This window comes from Podarcis muralis, chromosome 2 (genome assembly GCF_964188315.1).
Source record: "Podarcis muralis chromosome 2, rPodMur119.hap1.1, whole genome shotgun sequence".
NCBI lineage: Eukaryota > Metazoa > Chordata > Lepidosauria > Squamata > Lacertidae > Podarcis > Podarcis muralis.
The window spans coordinates 44,200,908-44,220,493 of NC_135656.1; the positions used below are offsets into that span (position 1 = coordinate 44,200,908).

General features: G+C 44.8%; 3 protein-coding genes across 5 annotated transcripts in view; 1 reads left to right on the top strand and 2 right to left on the bottom strand.

Annotated features, from left to right (window-relative positions):
* Positions 1 to 2,295, bottom strand: part of TNPO2 (transportin 2) — a 32,896-nt gene extending 30,601 nt beyond the window's left edge. The window contains exon 1 of one of the 2 annotated variants that reach the window (XM_028717372.2): positions 2,152 to 2,295. The gene's annotated coding sequence lies outside the window, so the exon portion shown is untranslated. The remainder of the gene's footprint in view (positions 1 to 2,151) is intronic. The other variant, XM_028717373.2, reaches the window with a different exon arrangement.
* A 2,539-nt stretch (positions 2,296 to 4,834) lies between these two features.
* LOC114590830 (RING finger protein 11-like) lies at positions 4,835 to 10,823 on the top strand. Its single transcript, XM_028717374.2, has 3 exons — positions 4,835 to 5,209; positions 7,732 to 7,901; positions 9,397 to 10,823. The coding sequence occupies exons 1-3, from the start codon at positions 4,850 to 4,852 to the stop codon at positions 9,566 to 9,568; spliced, it is 702 nt and encodes a 233-aa protein (XP_028573207.2). The 5' UTR covers positions 4,835 to 4,849; the 3' UTR covers positions 9,569 to 10,823.
* A 4,285-nt stretch (positions 10,824 to 15,108) lies between these two features.
* Positions 15,109 to 19,537, bottom strand: TRIR (telomerase RNA component interacting RNase). Of its 2 annotated transcripts, none has more exons than XM_077924406.1 (3): positions 19,197 to 19,537; positions 16,810 to 16,933; positions 15,109 to 15,817 (listed from the first exon to the last, which is right to left on the bottom strand). In XM_077924406.1, the coding sequence occupies exons 1-2, from the start codon at positions 19,449 to 19,451 to the stop codon at positions 16,811 to 16,813; spliced, it is 378 nt and encodes a 125-aa protein (XP_077780532.1). In that variant the 5' UTR covers positions 19,452 to 19,537; the 3' UTR covers positions 15,109 to 15,817; position 16,810. The 2 variants fall into 2 exon arrangements, with proteins under 2 accessions (XP_077780532.1, XP_028573209.1); XM_028717376.2 differs by having other exon boundaries at positions 16,810 to 16,887; positions 19,197 to 19,514.
* Positions 19,538 to 19,586: the final 49 nt, after the last annotated feature.

Below are 19,586 nucleotides of genomic sequence, written 5' to 3' on the forward strand. Positions count from 1 at the left end.
GCACATGGACTTCACATGCATAAGTTGCTATACTTCTCCACAAGCACAAATGTGACCGCTTAAGCAGTGTTAGAAACCGATATGTTATAGCTAGGAGCTAAATGGCAGCTTAAACCTAGGCTATGGGCACAAAAACGGAATGTCTGGGCACACTTTTTATAACAATACAAAGCTGAAAATAAACGAACTGCAGCTAAAATATTTCACATGGTCTGGTCCTCCAATCTTCAGAGAGTAGTTGGAAGTGGGGAGGCAGAAAAAGGTCTTCCTTTCCTTCCACTCTGCAGTTTTAATCTGAAACCTTAGGCACAGTACAGCACCCAGAGCTTAGAAACTGCTTACACTAATGAAATTTGCTGTCGCAAAAGGCACCTAGAACAATGGGATTTTTGAACACTGTGCTTAAGACAATATAAATGAAAACATTTAAAAATAAGTTTTACCAAAAAAGATATGCAACAGAGCAAGGTCCTTAGAAAGTGCTAGAAAACCCATTTTTGGCAGCATAGTCAAGATCTATGTATGACTCATCAGAGAGCATCCATAGAACATGGGAGGAACTTGCTCAAGGCTCAGCCCTATGGCAATATATAGTAGAAAGGTTGCACTAAAATGAATGATATACCTAAAGATAGCAAAGGATGTTGATGTGAGGGATGACTTTGTTTGATACTAGTAATCACACATGTATCATACTACAGTATATAATGCCTAGTTGTTACCCATTTGTTGCATGCAATTCTGACAACTTCTGGCAATGCTCTGCTTCTAAGACATATTTTCTAAGGTCTAAATATGCTATTTTGTATCAAGCAAAATGTTTTTCCTCATATAGATCACCTATTATTGTTTTGATTTCCACATGAAATGTAACTGCACAACTTCCACAAGCATCCACTTAATAAGGCCTTTGACACAACACTGCACAATCCAATACCTATAACTGTGCCTTTGTGACTCTTCAAAATGTATTAGAGGTTGAGTGCTCCACACCTATTACACTCAAGTGTGAGAGTACTCACCTCTTTTTAAAAATCCAGTCGATACCCAGAAACTACCCGCCCATCCATACAAATCATTTTGTAAGCTTTTCACTCCCCTCTCTCCAGCACATCTATTCCAATTTTGATTTTTGAGGGAGTGAACAGTTATGATCAACAAGCAGGGCTATTTTGCTTCCATTACATTGGGACTGGACATCCTCTTAATACTTCAGAATGAGGGCATGAAATAGACCGTGCAACGACTCCACACAGTTGGGGAGACACGTGCTTACAGCAAGGAAATGGAGTACTGTACAAGGTATCAGGCGAGAGCCAACAAGAGCCGAGCCAAAATGCGGGACTCTCCAGCACATCTATTCCAATTCCAGAAGAGCACAGGGGCAGACTGTAAACTTATCTTCCGCCATCTCAGGGATGTAAATATTAGAGGTGACAGATCAACCAACAGTTTCTAATCACCAAACGGAAGGCCTTCCCACCCCCCGCCCATGCTTAAGAGGCTGTGTGCTTTTAAGTACCAGCTGCCTTCTGATGTGGGGACGAAACGTATAATGGGAGATGGTTGGTTGATGCCCTGTTTGAGCTTTCTAGTCGCTTTTAAGAACAAGGCGCTGGACTGGAGGCACCTTTGGTCTGGTCCGCCTGGGCTCTTTCTGTTTAAGCGCGTGCCGGGCGACCAGTTCTTCGGCGAGGCTCTCCTGGCTCCCGCCTTGGGCTCTGCAGCACCACCTCCCACACAGGGGAAGCGTGAGAAGCGCAGCTGCCCAGGGCCCCGCTGACCACCGCGGAAGCCCTCACGCCCCTCCCTCAAAGCCATGTTGGGCCGGAGCAGCCCAGCAGCTTAGCCGGCAACGTCTCGCCCCAATCAGATCAGGCCCGGCCAACTCGGTTCCCCCCGCCCGCCTCGCCGCCCACGACCGGGCCATTTCAGATTCCGTCCCTCTCCCGCCCTGCCTCCTCAACCGCTGGGCGACCTAACCCCCGCCAGCCACCCGCCCAAGCCCGGCTCCTTGAAGGCTTCGCCTTCGCGAAATCCCTGCCTAGGCCGAAGCCGGGGGAGCCTCGCGCCATCCCCTCACACGCCCGCTCACGGCGCGCCCCAACCACCGAGCTTCCCACGCGCGCCCAGGGAACCCCGGCGCTGTACCTGCCCGGTTCCCGCGTGCCCAGGTTCAGGCCGCGGCTTCGGCGCCGAAGGAGGGAAGAAGGTGGGGGCGGCAAGACGAACGCGACACGCGGGCGATGAGCCGGGCCGGCCGCCGTCTCTGCCGCTCACGTGACTAAGACCAACAAAAAAAAAAGAAAGAAAAAGGGGAGGAGCAGAGGACCCGATCGCGCACGTCTATAGACGAGGGCAAAGCAAAGCTCGTCACGTGGCTCAGGAGAAAGGGCGGTAACCACGCCCTCTCCTCCCTCCGTCCGCTAGTCCGGATGGAAGCGCGGCGCCTTGAGGCAGGCGGCTGACGTCACGTCGCGCAACCTAACCTGGCCGCTGATGAAGCGCTACAAAGCCAGACGGCGGGAGGCTTGATTATGTCGCCCAGCTGCACGTTGTCACCCCGAACAGATTTCGTTTCGCTTGTTTTTAAAGTTTTATCTCCCGTCGCAAACTTCCGTTGGCTGGGAAAAAAACCTAAGAACTTTGCGTCTACCTAAAACGCAAGCAAGCAGTTCTTTTTCAAAGAGCCACCGGGCGCCTTTCCGTGCTCCGTGTAGCAGGTGGTGTCACCGAAGGCCGTTGGGCGGGGGAGGCTGTCCCCGCCCACGTGGCCGGGCTGGCGCCTCTAGCCTGACCCGGACTCAGAGCCGGGCGGGTAGGCGCCGCGTTTTGTCGGTACGAGAAATAAAGAGTCTTGTGGATGCATATTTCTGGAGGAGGGGGCGGAGGCCTGCCCATTACGTTCTACGGAGCATATACAGTGCCATCTTCAAATAATGTTGGCAGAGAAACGTAAAAAGATTACAGAGTTGGGAGCGATCAAACAAACCACACGGGAGCAACCCAACAAGCAACAGATCATGGCCACCTGCTCAAAGATGGGCAAACCCCATGGTAGGGGGCTTCAGGGCACCGGCGTAGCCAGGATTTTTGTTAGCGGGGGGGAGAACCTCAGTTAGCTATGTATTTTTATTCATTTGTGGGGGCAGCTTCTCCTCCCTGCCCCCCCCCCGCTATGCCCATGCTTCAGGGGCAAATCCTTGCTTCCAAATAGGCTACCGGGCTGTCACATTTGCCGACAGCTTCATTATAAACTAGTCTTGTTTGTATAAGATATGACAATGCTTAGGGCTAGGCTGTTCGATTGCCACATGTATGGTGCTCTTTTATTGCATATATGTTTCTTGTACATACATGACAAGGTAACTCCATGAATGGGCTGCTACAGAGAGATGTATCAGGTTGATGATTCTGTATTATGGAATTATTATTATTATATTTGTTAGTCTCCCTATCTTTCCCAGGGCAACCCAAAGTGACTACAGTCATACTTCGGGTTACAAACACTGCGGGTTGCACATTTTCGGGTTGCGGACCGTGCTGAACCCAGAAGTATCAGAACGGGTTACTTCTGGGTTTTGGCACTCACGCATGCGCAGAAACACAAAATTATGTCATGTGTAGAAGCGCTGAATCGTGTCACACGTGTGCGCAGACGTGGCGCTGCGGGTTGCGAAGATGCCTCCCACACAGATTACATTTACAACCCGATGTATGGGTGGTGCTGTGGGTTAAACCACAGAGCCTAGGGCTTGACGATCAGAAGGTTGGCAGTTCAAATCCCTGCGATGGAGTGAGCTCCCGTTCCTCGGTCCCTGCTCCTGCCAACCTAGCAGCTCGAAAGCACAAGTAGATAAATAGGTACCGCTCCAGTGGGAAGGTAAAAGGCGTTTCCGTGTGCTGCTCTGATTCGTCAGAAGTGGCTTAGTCATGCTGGCCATGTGACCCAGAAGCTATATGCCGGCTCCCTCGGCCAGTAAAGCGAGATGAGCGCCACAACCCCAGAGTCCGCAACTAGACCTAACGGTCAGGGGTCCCTTTACCTTTATATACACACACACACACACACACACACATTAAAACCCAGAGGAAAAATACATTAAATACTTCCCACCTACTTTTAAAAGGCCACAGATGGTCAAAGGCCAAAGGCCATGCTACTCCCATAGTCTGCTCTGGAAAACCCACCAGAGCAGATTTTGAGAGCACATGGCAGGGCGGGGGAAGAGTTGGAGAGGATGGGAAGTCTATATGAATGAACAGCAGTGTTGGATACAACTTATGATGAACATTACAGAAAACAAGGGCTCATAGAAAAAATTCACTGCCATATAAGTAGTATATTCATATCCCACTTTTCCTCCCAAGCACTCAAGGTGATAGATACGGTTCTCTACCTCCCTCATTTAATCCCCACAGCAATCCTGTATGGTAGAGTAGGCAGCAAGGCAGTGTGTTGCCCAAGATCACCCAGTGGGCTTCGCGGGGAGGGGGCGTTGAACCCTGGTCTCCTAATCCGGAACAAATCAACACCAAGCTGGATTTAGCCAGTTTAAACTTTACACATAATATTGAAGTAAAATTCTCCTGGTTAAGATGTGATCCTCAGCCCGAGCACTCAAGAACAACTCGGTTGGTTGGTCTACCTTTTTATGCTATTTACTTCCGACATAATGTAGCTCGCAACCGAAACATGAAAATTAGTAATTAGATGAATAGTTATGGACTTCAACTCTGCTGCGCATAGAAATGTTCAGATTTAATTAAAGCTACGCTGTAATACCGTTTGAAGGTGCTTCTTTTGTTTATCGCTCGAAGGAGCTCGGAAACGACCGTGCCTATCGGAATGTCAGTTTACCTTTCCGTCTATTTCCCGCTGCTACGCCCTATCCCTCCGCGGTCGAGTTGCTTCACACTGCGCAAGCGCGGAGATCCAGTGTTTAGGACTACATTTCCCGATAAGACTTGCGACACGCCGCTCCTCCCCTGCGCCCCCTCCCATTCCGGAGCTGGGGGAGGGAGGTTGCCCGGGCCGGACCCGGCAGCGGCCCCGAGCGGGCGGGCTCGGGCGAGCATGGGGGGCTGCCTTTCCTCGCAGGCGGCCGATGACCTGTCGCTGCTCAACGACTCTACCGGCGATGGGGCGAGCCTTGGGCCTGGGGATCCGTCTCCACCGCCCATCCCTGTCCCGCCGCCCCCCTACCAGGTAGCGGGGCGGGGGTTGCGGGGCGAAAGGGGGGCTATGGGGCGGGTTCCCCCAGGCCTCGCCGACTGCGGTGCTGGGCGTCGGGGCCAGCCCTGGGTAGCCTACGGGGTTCTGCTACGCAAGGGAGTATGAAGCCGACATATGGGGCGAGGAAATTCGGGTGGCATTTTGGGGGGTGGGCAGGGTCGGGTATTGGCTTTGGCTTCCGGGTTCTTGGGGTAAGTAGGGCGGAGTGAGCTGGAACAGTAGCTGTAGAAAGAAACTGGGATAACAGATTAGGGTGGAGACCCCCGACCTCATTCAGGTATGCTAAGGAGACACAAGAATGGGGCTTGATGCCCTCTCGCCCTACAGTCACCTGGAGAGTGGATGTTACTGGGGTGAGTTAAGCCCAGTACAGTATTGACTTGGGAATGGATGTACAACGTTGAGCAGGAGACAGAACAGTGTCAAGCACAGAAATATAATCAATATTTTTGCATTGGCATTAGTATTGCCCTTTAACCTTAGGACTGTGGTGTGTGAGTCTGAGGTCATGGGTCAAGGTTCTCTCAAAAAGCTATGGAAACGTGAGTTGTGTGACTAGGGCTGGGGTCGTGGTGGGCATTCAGGGCGAAGAACTCAAAGTCATGAGTCAGTTATAGAAGATAAGAACTGGGGAGCAGAAATAGTGTGGTGTGGATTTATAAGAATGAGCAGTGAATCTGAAGTGAGGAGACCCAAATTCATGTTGAGCTGTGAACTGCAAGTATACAACTTATAATGTAGACTGTAAATGTGACAGGACCTGCTTTGAAGTACAGGCATCATACAGGTATGTTTGTCAGTGGGCCAAGATTGACTGCAGCCCCACAAATTGTATGTTTGGTGGGAAACCTGGGTTAATGCGGGAAATGGCTCTCAATGAGCAGTACAGTACTGAACATAACCAATCAATTACTAAATAGGCTTGGTTGAAAATGAATGTTTAGACTCCAGGCTATCTTATGCTATGTGTGCTTTCACCCATCCTGACAAATCTTTAGAAGATGTTGAGTTCCAAGCTGTGGTAACCAGGAATGCAGAGTCAGATTTCTTAACAGCACCATCTCTTTCTGCAGAAAAATGCCATAGAACACACATGATTGTTATGTCTTGTCCATTTCAACAGTTGTCCTGTGTGCCTTTGATATTTGCTTTCCCATGTTAGCTGCATGTTTCTCTTGCATTTTTGCAAGCTGCCATACCTGCAGAGTAGCATTCTCCAATGTGGGGACAGACAGTCTATGGAAGAAGAATTAGGAAAGACTGAGGGAAATTCTGGTGGTTTCATCCAGTTTGAAACCTGTGGAAGGTAAAGGCAGCACAAACTTAGTTTAAGAGGGTGGCTAGAACAAAATAACAGGACTCCATATCTCAAAGTACCAGAGTGGATCTTGGGAAGATGGGTGTTAGAATGTGTGGGGAATTTATTCAGATTAATTTCAGAAACTCTTTGGGTTACCTCCTGAAATATATAGGCAGCAGATTAAACAAATGAAAAACCTGCTTCACACACACAAAAATCCCTACACTAATGTATGGAATTCATTACCACAGGATTTTGTGAAGGCCAATATTATATTAAATACACTGAGGAACTTCCATATTTAAGAAGAGTGTACCACAGATGATTGCATAATGTTTACTAACAACACAGAATGGATGCTACCATCATGTTCTGCTTCTGAACTTCTTTAGCTTTTGACTGGCCACTTTTAGACAAAATGCTGAATTAGGTAGACTATTGATTTCAGCCAGCATTGCAATTCTTGTGTCCCAAATCTTGATTGGGGCAGTGCTCCTAAGAATTATCATCTGCTTTAGAGACCAGTAATTTAATGCATCTCTATGGGGGCAACTTGCAATTTGCTAAAATGTCTTCATTTTAAACGCAGTGGCTTGGGAGCAAGGGCATTCTGCTGCATGAAAGCAATTGGGGGCATGGGCATTCCAAGCTAACAGTATATTATTGGACCACTGTCTCACAATTAATGTTTGTCTAGATACATCCCAAAATAGAGGAGCAAGAGATGGATCTGATTGTTTTATGGTGAGTTAATTAGTTCTGCAAGGATCCCAACACCAGAGTCCAGAGCAGACAGAAGGGCTCCTTATGCATCTGCAAATGATGCACTTGCTGTTTAGTTAGCAATTGCTGGCTCACTCCCCTGTAAAAACTTAAAATGCCAATCAGAAACATGACCGCACCATGATTTAGCCCATCTGGTGTACTACAGAGTAGATATTATCTGACAGTTTCAGCTTGCATATGCCGAAAAGTTAAGTATGTAAATGTAGGAGCCTGCAGGGTTATTTAGTTTTGCCACATTTGTGGAAATATGTTGAATAACTAGCTCTACTGGAGTGATATAGGGGTCTGTGAAGAAAGAATAGTTGACGGCTGAATTGCTGTATGTTGAGTGTGGGTTTATCTCCATTTGATTACTGGCTGGTTACAAGAGTAGCAATCACTCAGCCACTCTTGTCTTCTGAATTTCTAGGAACATGCACCAATTCCAGTATATCACCCAACGCCCAGCCAGGCACGTCTTGCCACACAACTAACAGAAGAGGAGCAGATCCGTATAGCTCAGAGGATTGGGCTGATTCAACATCTTCCCAAAGGAATATTTGATCCAGGCACAGAGCCATCGGAAAAGAAAATCAAAGAGTATGTTTTCCATGTGCAATGCTTTGTGTTTATCCAGTTCACTGAGACTATTTGCTAGTAGATGCATATATAGCCTTTATATCCCACTGACAGTGTGTAGCAATTCCCTTTCCAAAATGGAATATGGGTATATTGTACTGTCCAATTCTTGGTTTTAAAAAATGATGACTTTAGGCATAAAAAGGTTGACTATCCCTGGTCTGATTCCTGGTCAATCACTACCAGTTCAGACCGCATTACTTTACATTTATTTGCTCGTTCTCTCAGTTTTGGAGAAGTTATTTTAGAGATTTTCACAATCCCTTTATAATTTAACCACCCTGAACAACTTAGTGTCATGAGCAAACTTGGCCACCTAACTGCTCTAGCTTGTTTTTTTTCATTAAAAAAAAGTACAGGTCCCAATACTAATTCTTGTGGGACTCCACTTTCTGTCTGCTTTAGTAAGGTTTGTTCTTCTATGTACTTGGTCATTTTATCCTTAACAATACTCTCTACCAGTTTTTTCAGGACAGGTGTTAAGCTAACCAGCCTGTAATTTCTAGGATTCCCCCTGGATCCCATTTTAAAAATTAGTGTCACATTGGCTACTTTCGTCTTCAGGTGTGGAGGTTGATCTTTGGGACAATATACAGTGGTACCTCAGGTTACAGACGCTTCAGGTTACAGATGCTTCAGGTTACAGACTCCGCTAACCCAGAAATAATACCTTGGGTTAAGAACTTTGCTTCAGGATGAGAAGAGAAAGTGTGTGGTGGCGGGAGGCCCAATTAGCTAAAGTGGTACCTCAGGTTAAGAACAGTTTCAGGTTAAGAACAGACCTCTGGAACAAATTAAGTTCTTAACCTGAGGTACCACTGTACATATTTTTATTAAGTCAGAAACTTCATATTTGAGTTGAGATCTCTTGAGTAGATTCAGACCCCAATTTGCCTCAATTCCTCAGACTTCATACAAAAGTTAATTTAGGCAAAAGTTAGTTCCCCACCATCATTTTTCCAACAGAGCAATATTTTCCCCAACTATATAACACAAGGTGAAATTAACATGCATCATATTTAAAGTGAAATATTGTTCTCTTCGGCCTCTGCATCCATCTAACCTTAAAGAGTTCTTTGCTATGAAGACAGCGTGTATTTAAAAACATCCAATAAAATGTGAATATACAGCAGCAACTTTCAGCTGGGGTAATGTCCATGTTTTGGAATAGATGTAGGTGGAGGGTCATCCTTGAACCTTGGAAGTCAGAAGCAAACTATTTAAGATAGAGTGCTCTGTGTGTAACAGGCTTGCATGGTTTCCAGCACCACAACCAGTATTGGACACTGTTAAGAATGGAATGGCGACACTAGATGACTTGCCAGCAAGTGGTTCTTTACTGGGATACCTGAACTTACCATGTGGTGGCAAATTGGGCGGGGAATGCGAGAGAGAAGTATTAGAAGCCATTTTAGTGTCTTTAATAACATTTCCTTTTCTCTCTGCCCGATTTCAGGTGTGTGATCTGCATGCTGGATTTTGTATACGGAGACCCCATCCGGTTCTTGCCCTGCCTGCACATCTACCACGTTCACTGCATTGACGACTGGCTGATGCGATCATTCACCTGCCCTTCTTGCATGGAGCCAGTTGACGCTGCTCTTCTGTCCTCCTACGAGACTAACTGAGGTGGCTCGGTGCCCTGCTCTTGTTAATGCTTCCAGGCTCTGGCTGTGTGGGGGGCTGGGATGTGGCACATTCTTTTATTTGCACACTTCTGGGATACACCAAAGATCCTATGGCAGAGAATCTGATCCCAGGCCTTGAGGACAACACAGAACCATTCTAGCTTGGCAGGCTGTGCTAAAGGCTGACTTGTGCCATATTTGAGAATTGTAACAAGAGTTGGTGGAGACTGGGGGCAAAATGGCAAAGCAAGAATTGTCCTTTCACTCCACCCACAAATGCTGTTTTTTTCTTTTCTTTTTAAGAAGATCAAGATTGTTCCTTAGGACTATTCTTACCCACATACCTGTTTAAATCCCCACAGAGTTATCAAGTACAGGTCTGGGGTGTTACATGGGAGGGGACTGCAACTCTTTGACCAAAAAGAGAGTTGTTTAAAGCTGACACTGGTTGCAAAGATCTTGTAATTTCAAATCCAGAAAAGGAGTTTTAGCATTGTCACATCAACTCTGGTTGGTATGTGGCAGAATCTGGAGTTTTGAGAAGTGGTTTTTTTTTTAAAGCATTTCTCAGTTACCCCACAAATGCTTCTTTTAACCAGGTGGGAAACAAGCATCTTTAAAGCTTGGCCACTATTGAAATCTTACCCGGTAGCACTTGTGCTACAATGCACAAAACAAGTCTAAGGGGTTTGTCTCAGTTCTTTGTGGGGGCAATTTGGAGCAGTGACCTTGGCGGGGACTTGAGCTTGATTTCTGTAGTTGGAGTCGGGGTGCTTCTGTTTAAAGGTTCATGTTTCAACTAAGAGTGAACGATACATACTTTTCACTTCCTCTCTTCTGCTTGTAAAGATTTTAAGATGCTTTTAAGGTGAAGGAGACAGAAGAGTTATTTGTTAAATAACAGCTTTTTAGTAAGTTAGTGATGAAGTACAAAAGCCTCCTCTACAGATGGTGGGTTAAGGCATTCAAGTGCACTATTGTAAAGGGTAAAGAAACTTTGTTTGCCCAATGTTTACTCTGTTTGCCTTACACAAAATGAAGACTCTTGTCCCATAAGAAACTGCTAGCGATTAATGCCATGCAGCAAGCCCACTATTTGGAAAGGCTTCCCTTAGTCATGCTGTTTATTGCCTTGCAAGTGGAGAGGCGTGAAAGTGCTTTTCTGATTATGCATTGTCCTTAACAAGGATCTAGCACTTGAAAGTAAAACTGATGTGTGTTGCATTCAAATGGAAATAAAATAGATTGCATATAATCCCTTGAAGAAATAAGTATTTGGGCAAAGCGGACTGCTCATATCCCTTTTCTTCCATCACTCTTTCCAGCTAAAATGAATGTCAGCAGCACTTGACAAGGAGAATTCTTCTACTGGTCAATCATCAGTGTTTCTTTTCTGTACTACCTTATGTCTTTTGCAAAAGATGGACTTGGTGGTTAGTTGCAATTTTAGAGTTGCAAGATCCATGCTGAGACTTGGGCCCTTCCTCTTTCCTTATTGTCCCAGGAAAGGAATAGCAGCAGCTGATTTCTAAGCTACATCACAAACCACTTTTCAATAGCAGGATCCCAAGGGTGGTGAGCAGAGCAGCAGCTGCAGCCCAGTTCCCTAGAGAGCTTTCTTGCCTTGAAGGAACAGCAACAACTAATAAGGAGCAGTGTAGTTGTTGTCTTAAAGGGATGACAGGAGATGGGAAATGGAGTAGAGCAGTAGATAAAATTCAAACTATGTTCCTGAAGGCTGCTTCTCCAGCAGTCACATCAGGGACTGATTTGTAGCTGGTTTGCTACAAGTTTCATGCTTACCTTTGCAACTGTCATCTGAAGTATAAAGTGAGAAATACTTTCAACACATGCTTGCACCAAATAGCAGGGGAGAGAGGAATGTAATAGAAAAAATAATAATGGCAGGGATGACATTTTTAAAAACTCATATTGTCTCCCCAAAGTTGGAGAGGCATATCTAATTCAATGGTAAAGGTAAAGGGACCCCTGACCATAAAGTCCAGTCGCGAATGACTCTGGGGTTGCGGCGCTCATCTCGCTTTACTGGCCGAGGGAGCTGGCATTTGTCCGCAGACAGCTTCTGGGTCATGTGGCCAGCATGTCTAAGCTGCTTCTGGCAAACCAGAGCAGCACACAGAAACGCCGTTTACCTTCCCACTGGAGCAGTACCTATTTATCTACTTGCACTTTGACGTGCTTTCAAACTGCTAGGTTGGCAGGAGCTGGGACCGAGCAATGGAAGCTCATCCCGTCGTGGGGATACGAACCGCCGACCTTCTGATTGGCAGGCCCTAGGCTCTGTGGTTTAGACCACAGCGCCACCCGCGTCCAGTGAGACAGTTAAGTAATTTTAGATTCTGAACTTAATGGTCTTATGGGGGCTCCACTCTTTAGATGGTAAAGCACATTACTTACCTATTCAAAAATGTGGCAAGCCAGCTGTACTACCTTTGGGGGCTCTCCTGCTGAATAGGCCCCAAGATTCCTGCCCCAAAATCCTCCTGGGGAAGCACCACTACACTAATGAAAAGTATCAAGTACTGGTGAAGCCCTCTGCCCAAAGCTCTGAGGAGCCACCATCAGTCAGACAATACTGAACAAGACATGCTACTAGTCTGACTGTATAAGGCAGCTTCGTATGTAAAGATGGTTCACTGTGGAGTGAGCAACAGCACCTTGAGTTCCATTTGGCCTGATACACCCACTAGCATCAATCAAAGGGATGTCTAATGCACACCTGAAGACTGGCTGGAGTGGAAACAAAGTTGTTCTGCTGGCAACTGGGTATAGGGCCTCAAGCAACTGAAAAGAGGTAAGTGATCAAAGTTCTGGCTGGGGCAACATCAGAACAGGTCAGAACAACATCTAGCAGAAATGATACTTTCAAATAAATTTCACAGTTCACAAAAATATACAGTATGGGTTATCTATCATTGTATTTTGAAAAGAACAAGCAGCAACACCTAGAAATAAAGATGAATATACCATGCAACTGTTGTAACTGCAATGAATGTGAAGCTATACTTTCATACCCCAGCTATTATTAGCTCATTCTTTAACCACATATTTTCCAGAATAGTGAATGAACAGTCTATGAATCTTGACCTCTGGAAATGTTCCCTAGCAAAGTGCAATTACACCATCACCAGATGCATAAAGTTATCCTAAGCTAAAAAATATGTTTATATCCTGTACTTACTATGAAGAGTTCAAGGAGTGTACATAGTTTGCCTTTCCCCCATTTTATCCTTGTAGCCTGTTAAGCTGAAAGAAAGTGATTGGCCCATGGTCATCCAATGAGCTTCATGGTCAAATGGGGATTTGAATGTTCATCTTCCAAGCCCCAGGTCCAGCACTCTCAACCACTACATCACATTGGATTCCACATGCATGTGATAGGAGAGGGAGAACTATTAGCAGTGTAGTTAGTCTAGTTTGTGCCTTTTAGAATTTCCTATGTTAAAACTTAAATACATAAAAATCATTAGTGAATATTCACAAAGCAGTGATGAGTCACTAATGATTTTACATATATTAAGTTTTAACAAAAAATTAATGTCTCTTGCCTTTTATATCCTCCTAACCCCACTACCAATGTCTGTGTATAAAATTAAAAAGATGAGATAACACATCTTGCATATGATAAAGTACTTTAGTCCACAAATGCACATACCACTAATATATTTGTTAAGTCTTCAAGGTGCCACATATTTACTGTTTTTGCTGCAACAGAGTAGCATGATTACCTCTGAAAGGTACTTACCCAGCCATAGGTTATACAGGCAACTCCCCATTTGCACAGGGGTTGCGTTCTTGGCATTTGCACTCTTCAGAGAAGTGCGCATAAGCCCACCCTGTCCCCATTCCACCCTCCACTGGGTCCAAAACAACCCATCTGCTGGCCATCACTTTGACTACACGCAAAATGGTCACTACCTGTATAAGTAAAAATACCTTTTATCATAAAAAAGAAATAGAAAGGAAACAAGACAAAGCTAGCGAATCAATATCCACAACAGAATTTTATTTTAAAAAGCTAGTAGTAAGAATGATTATCAGTGCTCTAAGCCAGGTTGTGGAGGTCAAAAGCAATAAAGGAGTCTGATCTAGTGTAGAACAAGGAAGCAAACTGCCACCACTTTATAACAGGTGTGTAACCAGATACCAGTGAAATATTTAACCCTTCCAAGTTGCTTCAGGCTTTAAACAGTAAAGTCTCATATATGACCACCACGAGCCCCTTTCAGACACTACCTCAAACTGAATACAGCAGGTGGTGATGTCTTCCAGCCCTTTCCCCAATCTCTACCTATTCAGGTCTGAAATAGTGTTTGACATGCATACGGTCATATGTATGAAAGTTTCTGCCACATGATTAGGTTTCCTAATCACACTGAAGAGCCTACACACATATAGATGTACACACCCCTTCTAGATCTTCTGCTGAATAAAGGTCTGAACAGGACTCAAGTTGGCTGAGGTTCCAGCAAGTGTACATAACTAATTAAACAAGAGTGTTAGGTTGTACCCAACAGAATCATTGTATTAGCAGAATGACTTCTGCTCACACCATGGAACTTCCACTCCCTTTCCTGCCTCTACCTCCTTCCCAAAATCTGCTTTGAGATTTTCCCCAAACATCGAAAGCAGATTTGGGGGTTGCAGACAGGATTCAATCCAGTATTTCCTCCACTTCCCATGTCCTACACAACCATCAGAGTGTTCTGATTGGTAGAAAGCAGTGACCTTTTCTGCAGAGAGGGCATTTATATATAAAACATTTGGCCTAAAGGCTGTTCAATAACATAACACACACCCTTTAGGCCTCTCCTAGATGAGAATATAAAACTTCAGCTGCTTTTCCTTCAGCTTAAAAATCTTCTGCAAGTATGTTTTGCACTGAGCAGAAGTTGGGTATTTCATATCTGTTCTCTGACACAAAGCGCCTGTTCCATGAAAAGGAAATGGCACAAATGGAGTAAGATTCAAACATAAGCCCAACACAAAAATTGGGGGCCACAAATTATCCTAGAAAAGGTCTTGTTTGTATTCTCATTTCTTGACATTCCAACTGCTAAGAATGTACCCGAGGCCTTTCTATGAAGTTGTCATCCCCAGTTACTCTCAGTGATAGAACTCACATCACTGCAGAAACTATCTGAGTTTCAGCTTTAGTACACTACTTCACTGAAAGTATAAGGAGTCTAAATGGAGAATAAAAAAAGAGAAACATAGGCTCCCATGCACACAGCAAACAACTGCTAGACAAACAGCCTTTCTCAAAGAACTCTGGCCACAAAGCCCAGGACTGGAACAGAGGGGCTAGTCAAAGGCTAGAATCATGATATCTGGAAATTCCATTTGACCCAGAGCACGTTTGTTGCAATTTTAGCCAATTTTTCTCCTAATATTGGGTTTAAGTGCAGACCAAGTTTCTACCTTCTTAGCTAAGAGATAGGCACAACATAATCCGCAGTGCTAAATTGGAGCATGCATAGCGGAAGGCAAGGAATGAGCTTAAGCAGCAGCAACTGGAATTCAGAATAAAACCACATAACGCACTGTATTGTACAGTGAAATGGAGAGGAAAAAACAGAAGCAGAAATGCACCCACAGAATTGTCAGATACTAAGCATACCAAGGAACTCAGCACTGGTCACCTTTTCATCAAAGTGTTCTGGAATTACTGTTGTCTGCAATGCGGATTTGGAAATTGTGACCACATGTTAAGTTCATCTTCAACAGAAACAGATAACGCATTTGGCAAAACGGATCCATTTAGCTTATCCCATTGTGGAAACTTGAGGAGTACTGGAAGTGTTAAGCAAAGGTTTAATGCTAAAGATTTTGTGGGTATGGTATGTTGCCTGGTGATTCAGGGAAAGACATATCAGACCAATTCCACTATTTTGGGGATTACAAATTAAAAAATCCTGCAACTAAGTCAAAGTTCTTAGTTCTCAGAAGAAAGAAGATAACAATAAATGAACCAATGAAGGAGGCTCTAAATTCCCAGATATAAAAGCATGGCAAGTCACCTGCTGCCGTGGCAGCATTCAGTCTGTGGGGCAGAGCTACTCTCCTTTGACGTTTTAAATAATTATGTACATCAGAGAAAGTCCAAGCTGGAGATGAGAGTTATTTCACCAAAGGTCGGGTTTTATCATCATCACTGCACTGGTGGGCTTTGTATTTTTTCACTTCAGCCATATATTTGGCCCACGCATCACCTTTACTTGTCAAAACCTACAAACAAAACAGGAGAGGCAAAAATGAAATGTTACATATCTCATATTATTTTATTCAGAAGCATACCATATACAGAAAACATTAACTCTCAAAAACAATGGCATAAACCTAACCATCTAACTAGGAGTCTGTGGGTTGTATTGTACTAGGGAGCCCCAGGTTCAAATTCTTGCTCAGCTATAAACCTCACAGTATGACACTGGGGTAGTCAACATCTCTTTGGTCTAACCTACCACATAATATTGTGAAGACAAAGGGAGGATAACCCCAGGTACTTGATCTGCCATTATCTCATTGGAATTAAAAGCACTGGGTCATAGTCAGTGCTGCTGTAACAGACGTTCCCATCTTCTCCTTTCCAGTCCTCACAAGGACCCTCTGCAGCAGATTTTGAAGGTGCATGCGAGAAGGATGGGAGTCCTATTATGCAAGAGGAACTCTGTACATGCAGCATTTGAAACAACCCTGTTTACAAAAATGAAATAGACAGGGAAGCGTAACACTTAACGAGGAAATATCAGTTCTTCAGTTCACTTGACAAGCACCTTTCCTACTAAGGAAGAACACAAGCTTCCAGCTTCATTGCTATTATCACAACTGAAGCAGGAACAAGAAATAAAGTACTCTTCTGCTGCTCCTGTAGACCTATATAGCAGTTTTTCATTGAAGGGCTGCCACTGCCGTTATTGCAGAGTTCATATTCTTTCTCTGTGTTGTCTCTTTCTCTCTCCCTCCCCTCACATACACAAATTAAAGCAACCTGCCCCTGAGATTCTAGCAGAGGCCAAAAATCATTCTTCTACAAATTTTCTCACACTCCAAAGATGGTCATTTCCCTAAAGATGGAAGGTCAACATCAGTGCCAAACTTAAGATAGCATGAGGGAGAAGAATATTAGCTTCAACTTCCATTCCTGCTGAAATGGAAGCAAAAGCATTGCTGCCCCATGGGCTGTCAAGCTGACATAAATGAGGTTCATGCTAACTTACCTCATCCTCTGTCTTTTGTTTCTTGGCTACCACTCCTGTCTTCAGGGCTAGCTTGCTGCCCCCTCTCCGCTTGCCCACCTGGGTGAAGGGACAGAAGACTGCAACCGTTATACGAGCCTGGGAGCTGCAAGGGGAATGTTGCCCACTATATAACGGTATAGGGAGTCCTTCAATTAGATCATCTTAGCTCGCCATCACACCTGTCAGTCAGTACAGAGCTGCCGAGCGTTACCTACACCGTTGTGCTAGGAGGGTAAAAGGGCACCTTAGCAGTGTTCACCAATACATCTGTACAGATTAGCCCAAACATTAAAAGACACATTTTATAAAAAAATGAAGTATTCTGAATGCTTTCCAGGCTCAATGTCCATTAGAAAATAGGATCAACACTGAACTTCCACTCACATTCCCCTAAAACATCACAACATACATGAAACTGTTTGATTTCCTAATAATTACAAGGACAATCAAGTTGGCAGAGTCAGTCTTATTCCTGTCTAGGGAGGGGCTGTGTGCTACTGTCATTCTATAAATCTGTATAATCTCCATAAAACAAAAAAACGGATTTCTAAGAGCAGCTCGAGGCTTAAGATATGAAATGTCAGCTTTCATTTTGAAAAAAACAAGCTTGAAAACAGATGGGGTCCTTCTGCTAAAAACTAAGGAACGAGAGCAGGGTTTCAATGTCCACTATCAGCACCCTGCTCACATAATGAAATTCCTGCAGTACATGCCCCTTATGCTCTTCCTATTCATAGCGCCAGTAATGCCATATGCCCAAACGTATGCTCCATCTCCAAGAATCCTCTATCTAGAGACTCCAGGTTTCATAAGACTGAAAGGGAAAAAATACTAATTTTGTTACTCTTAGGCTGCAATTCCATACACAATAACCTGGTATTAATTCCCACTGAACTCAACAGCTTATTTTTTAGTAAACACAGAGCACCTTGTTGTTATTCTATTCTGAGTAGCCTCCCCTTTTCTATAACAGGCTATGTTATTAATGCTAAACCAATAGAGAATACAGTCACATTTGCATTGTTCTCTATCCAGCTGCGAACCAAATAGCAGCTTACTTCAGAATTATCACACCAATACGGATGTTGAATGGATTTCATTCTGTTGTAAGCATGATACTATCTATGCAGAAAAACTTCCATATGCTAGACAAAAGCCCCATTTACTTGCAACAGCTGTTTAAAGCAGGGGAAACTCCTGGTTTGTTTTAAGAAAAAGGGCCTAGTTCCTTTGTTTTCATATAATGCCTGTATCAGTCTCTATCAGATGGTTCTCCAAAACACAGCTAAATCAAAGCATTATGTTGTGGTATTTTACTTGCAGTTCACAGGATGGCCTTCTAGATCTACTACTTCCAATTTGAATCTATATTACACACATCAGGATTGACACTTTTAGTTTCTCAGAAGGAGGCAGAAAAGAGAATGTTTATCCATTTATTTATTTTGCACCTTGCACTTTTACCTATCCCAAGTTAAGATTCAGTAGGTTTTTTTAAAAAAAAAATCATAATTTTGTTGGATTATTTTGGCTGTGGCTAATGAATGGCTTTGATTTTTAGAAATGCACAGCAGCAGGTAGTTCTGTCATGGGGCAGGATTATTAAGAACCCCAAAATGCAAGCTTGGAACTTGAAGTTCACCCACTTGGAAATAAGGCACACTGAAATTAATGAGTTTTTGAGCAAATATGTTTATAGTCAGAGAATAAAAAGGATTTTGATGTTTACTTTATAGACTGAGATTAGGACTAGTTAAGTAAAAATAGCCTCCCAACATTTATTGGGGACAGCACTTACAGAAGTATTCTAGAACTGCCTACTTTCAAGTCCACAATCAATATGAACAAACCCAGTAAAACATTAACTTGCACAGCAATGACAGATATTGACTGTAGTATGCAACCACTGTCAACAGACATTTTTAAAAATTGCTTGCTGCATACACCTATGCTATATATTACCAGGGCGAGGGGGATCAGCACTAAATATTCATGCCCATCGGACTTAAATTTATAACGTGAATTAAAGTGAGCTCTGAAAACCTTTGTCGAGAGCTCGGAGGAAGAAGAGAATTTAACAGTGCTCCTAGTAACATTATTCCGCTACCGTAACAGAAATACTGGGGGGAGGGGAAGAGAGAACATTTTACAGGGGTGAGGAAGTGCTTCACCCGTTGAACTTCTGCCTGCCAAGCACCTATTAAGGGCACACGCGACCATGTCAGGAAAGGAGATGAAAACTGGCAGGCAGAAGGCGCCAGCCAGCGCCTCGGTCCTTTGGGGTCTGGGGAGGGCGGAGGCAGAAAGCGAAGAGGAGTAAGCCAAGGGAAAGGGGAGGAGGGGGTGTCAGGGCCCGGATCCCTTACGAAGCTGAGGGCGCTCCCGCTCCGCTTCTTTTCCGGCGGCTCCTGTTCCCCGGGCGGCTCCGGCCGAGACTCGGTCTCTCTCTGCTTTTCGGCCCCCGCTTTCCCCGCTCCCGGTCCGCTCCTCCCTCCCGCGGCGGCGGCCTCTTCCATGCGCCGCTTGAAGAGCTCTAGGAAGGAGCCGTCGTTGGCGAACACGTTCACTCCGCCCGGCCCGGCCGCCTCGGAGCCTGGGCCCCTGCCTTGCGCCGCCGCCATCTTGCGCCGCCCTCCCTGCCTTGAGCGTACGCGCCCTGGAGCACGGTGGGGAGCGGTGACGACGCCGGCGCCGCAAAGCACGACGGGAGAGGCGACGTTGCTAGGCTGCCCACGCACGTCAAAAAAAAGGAGAAG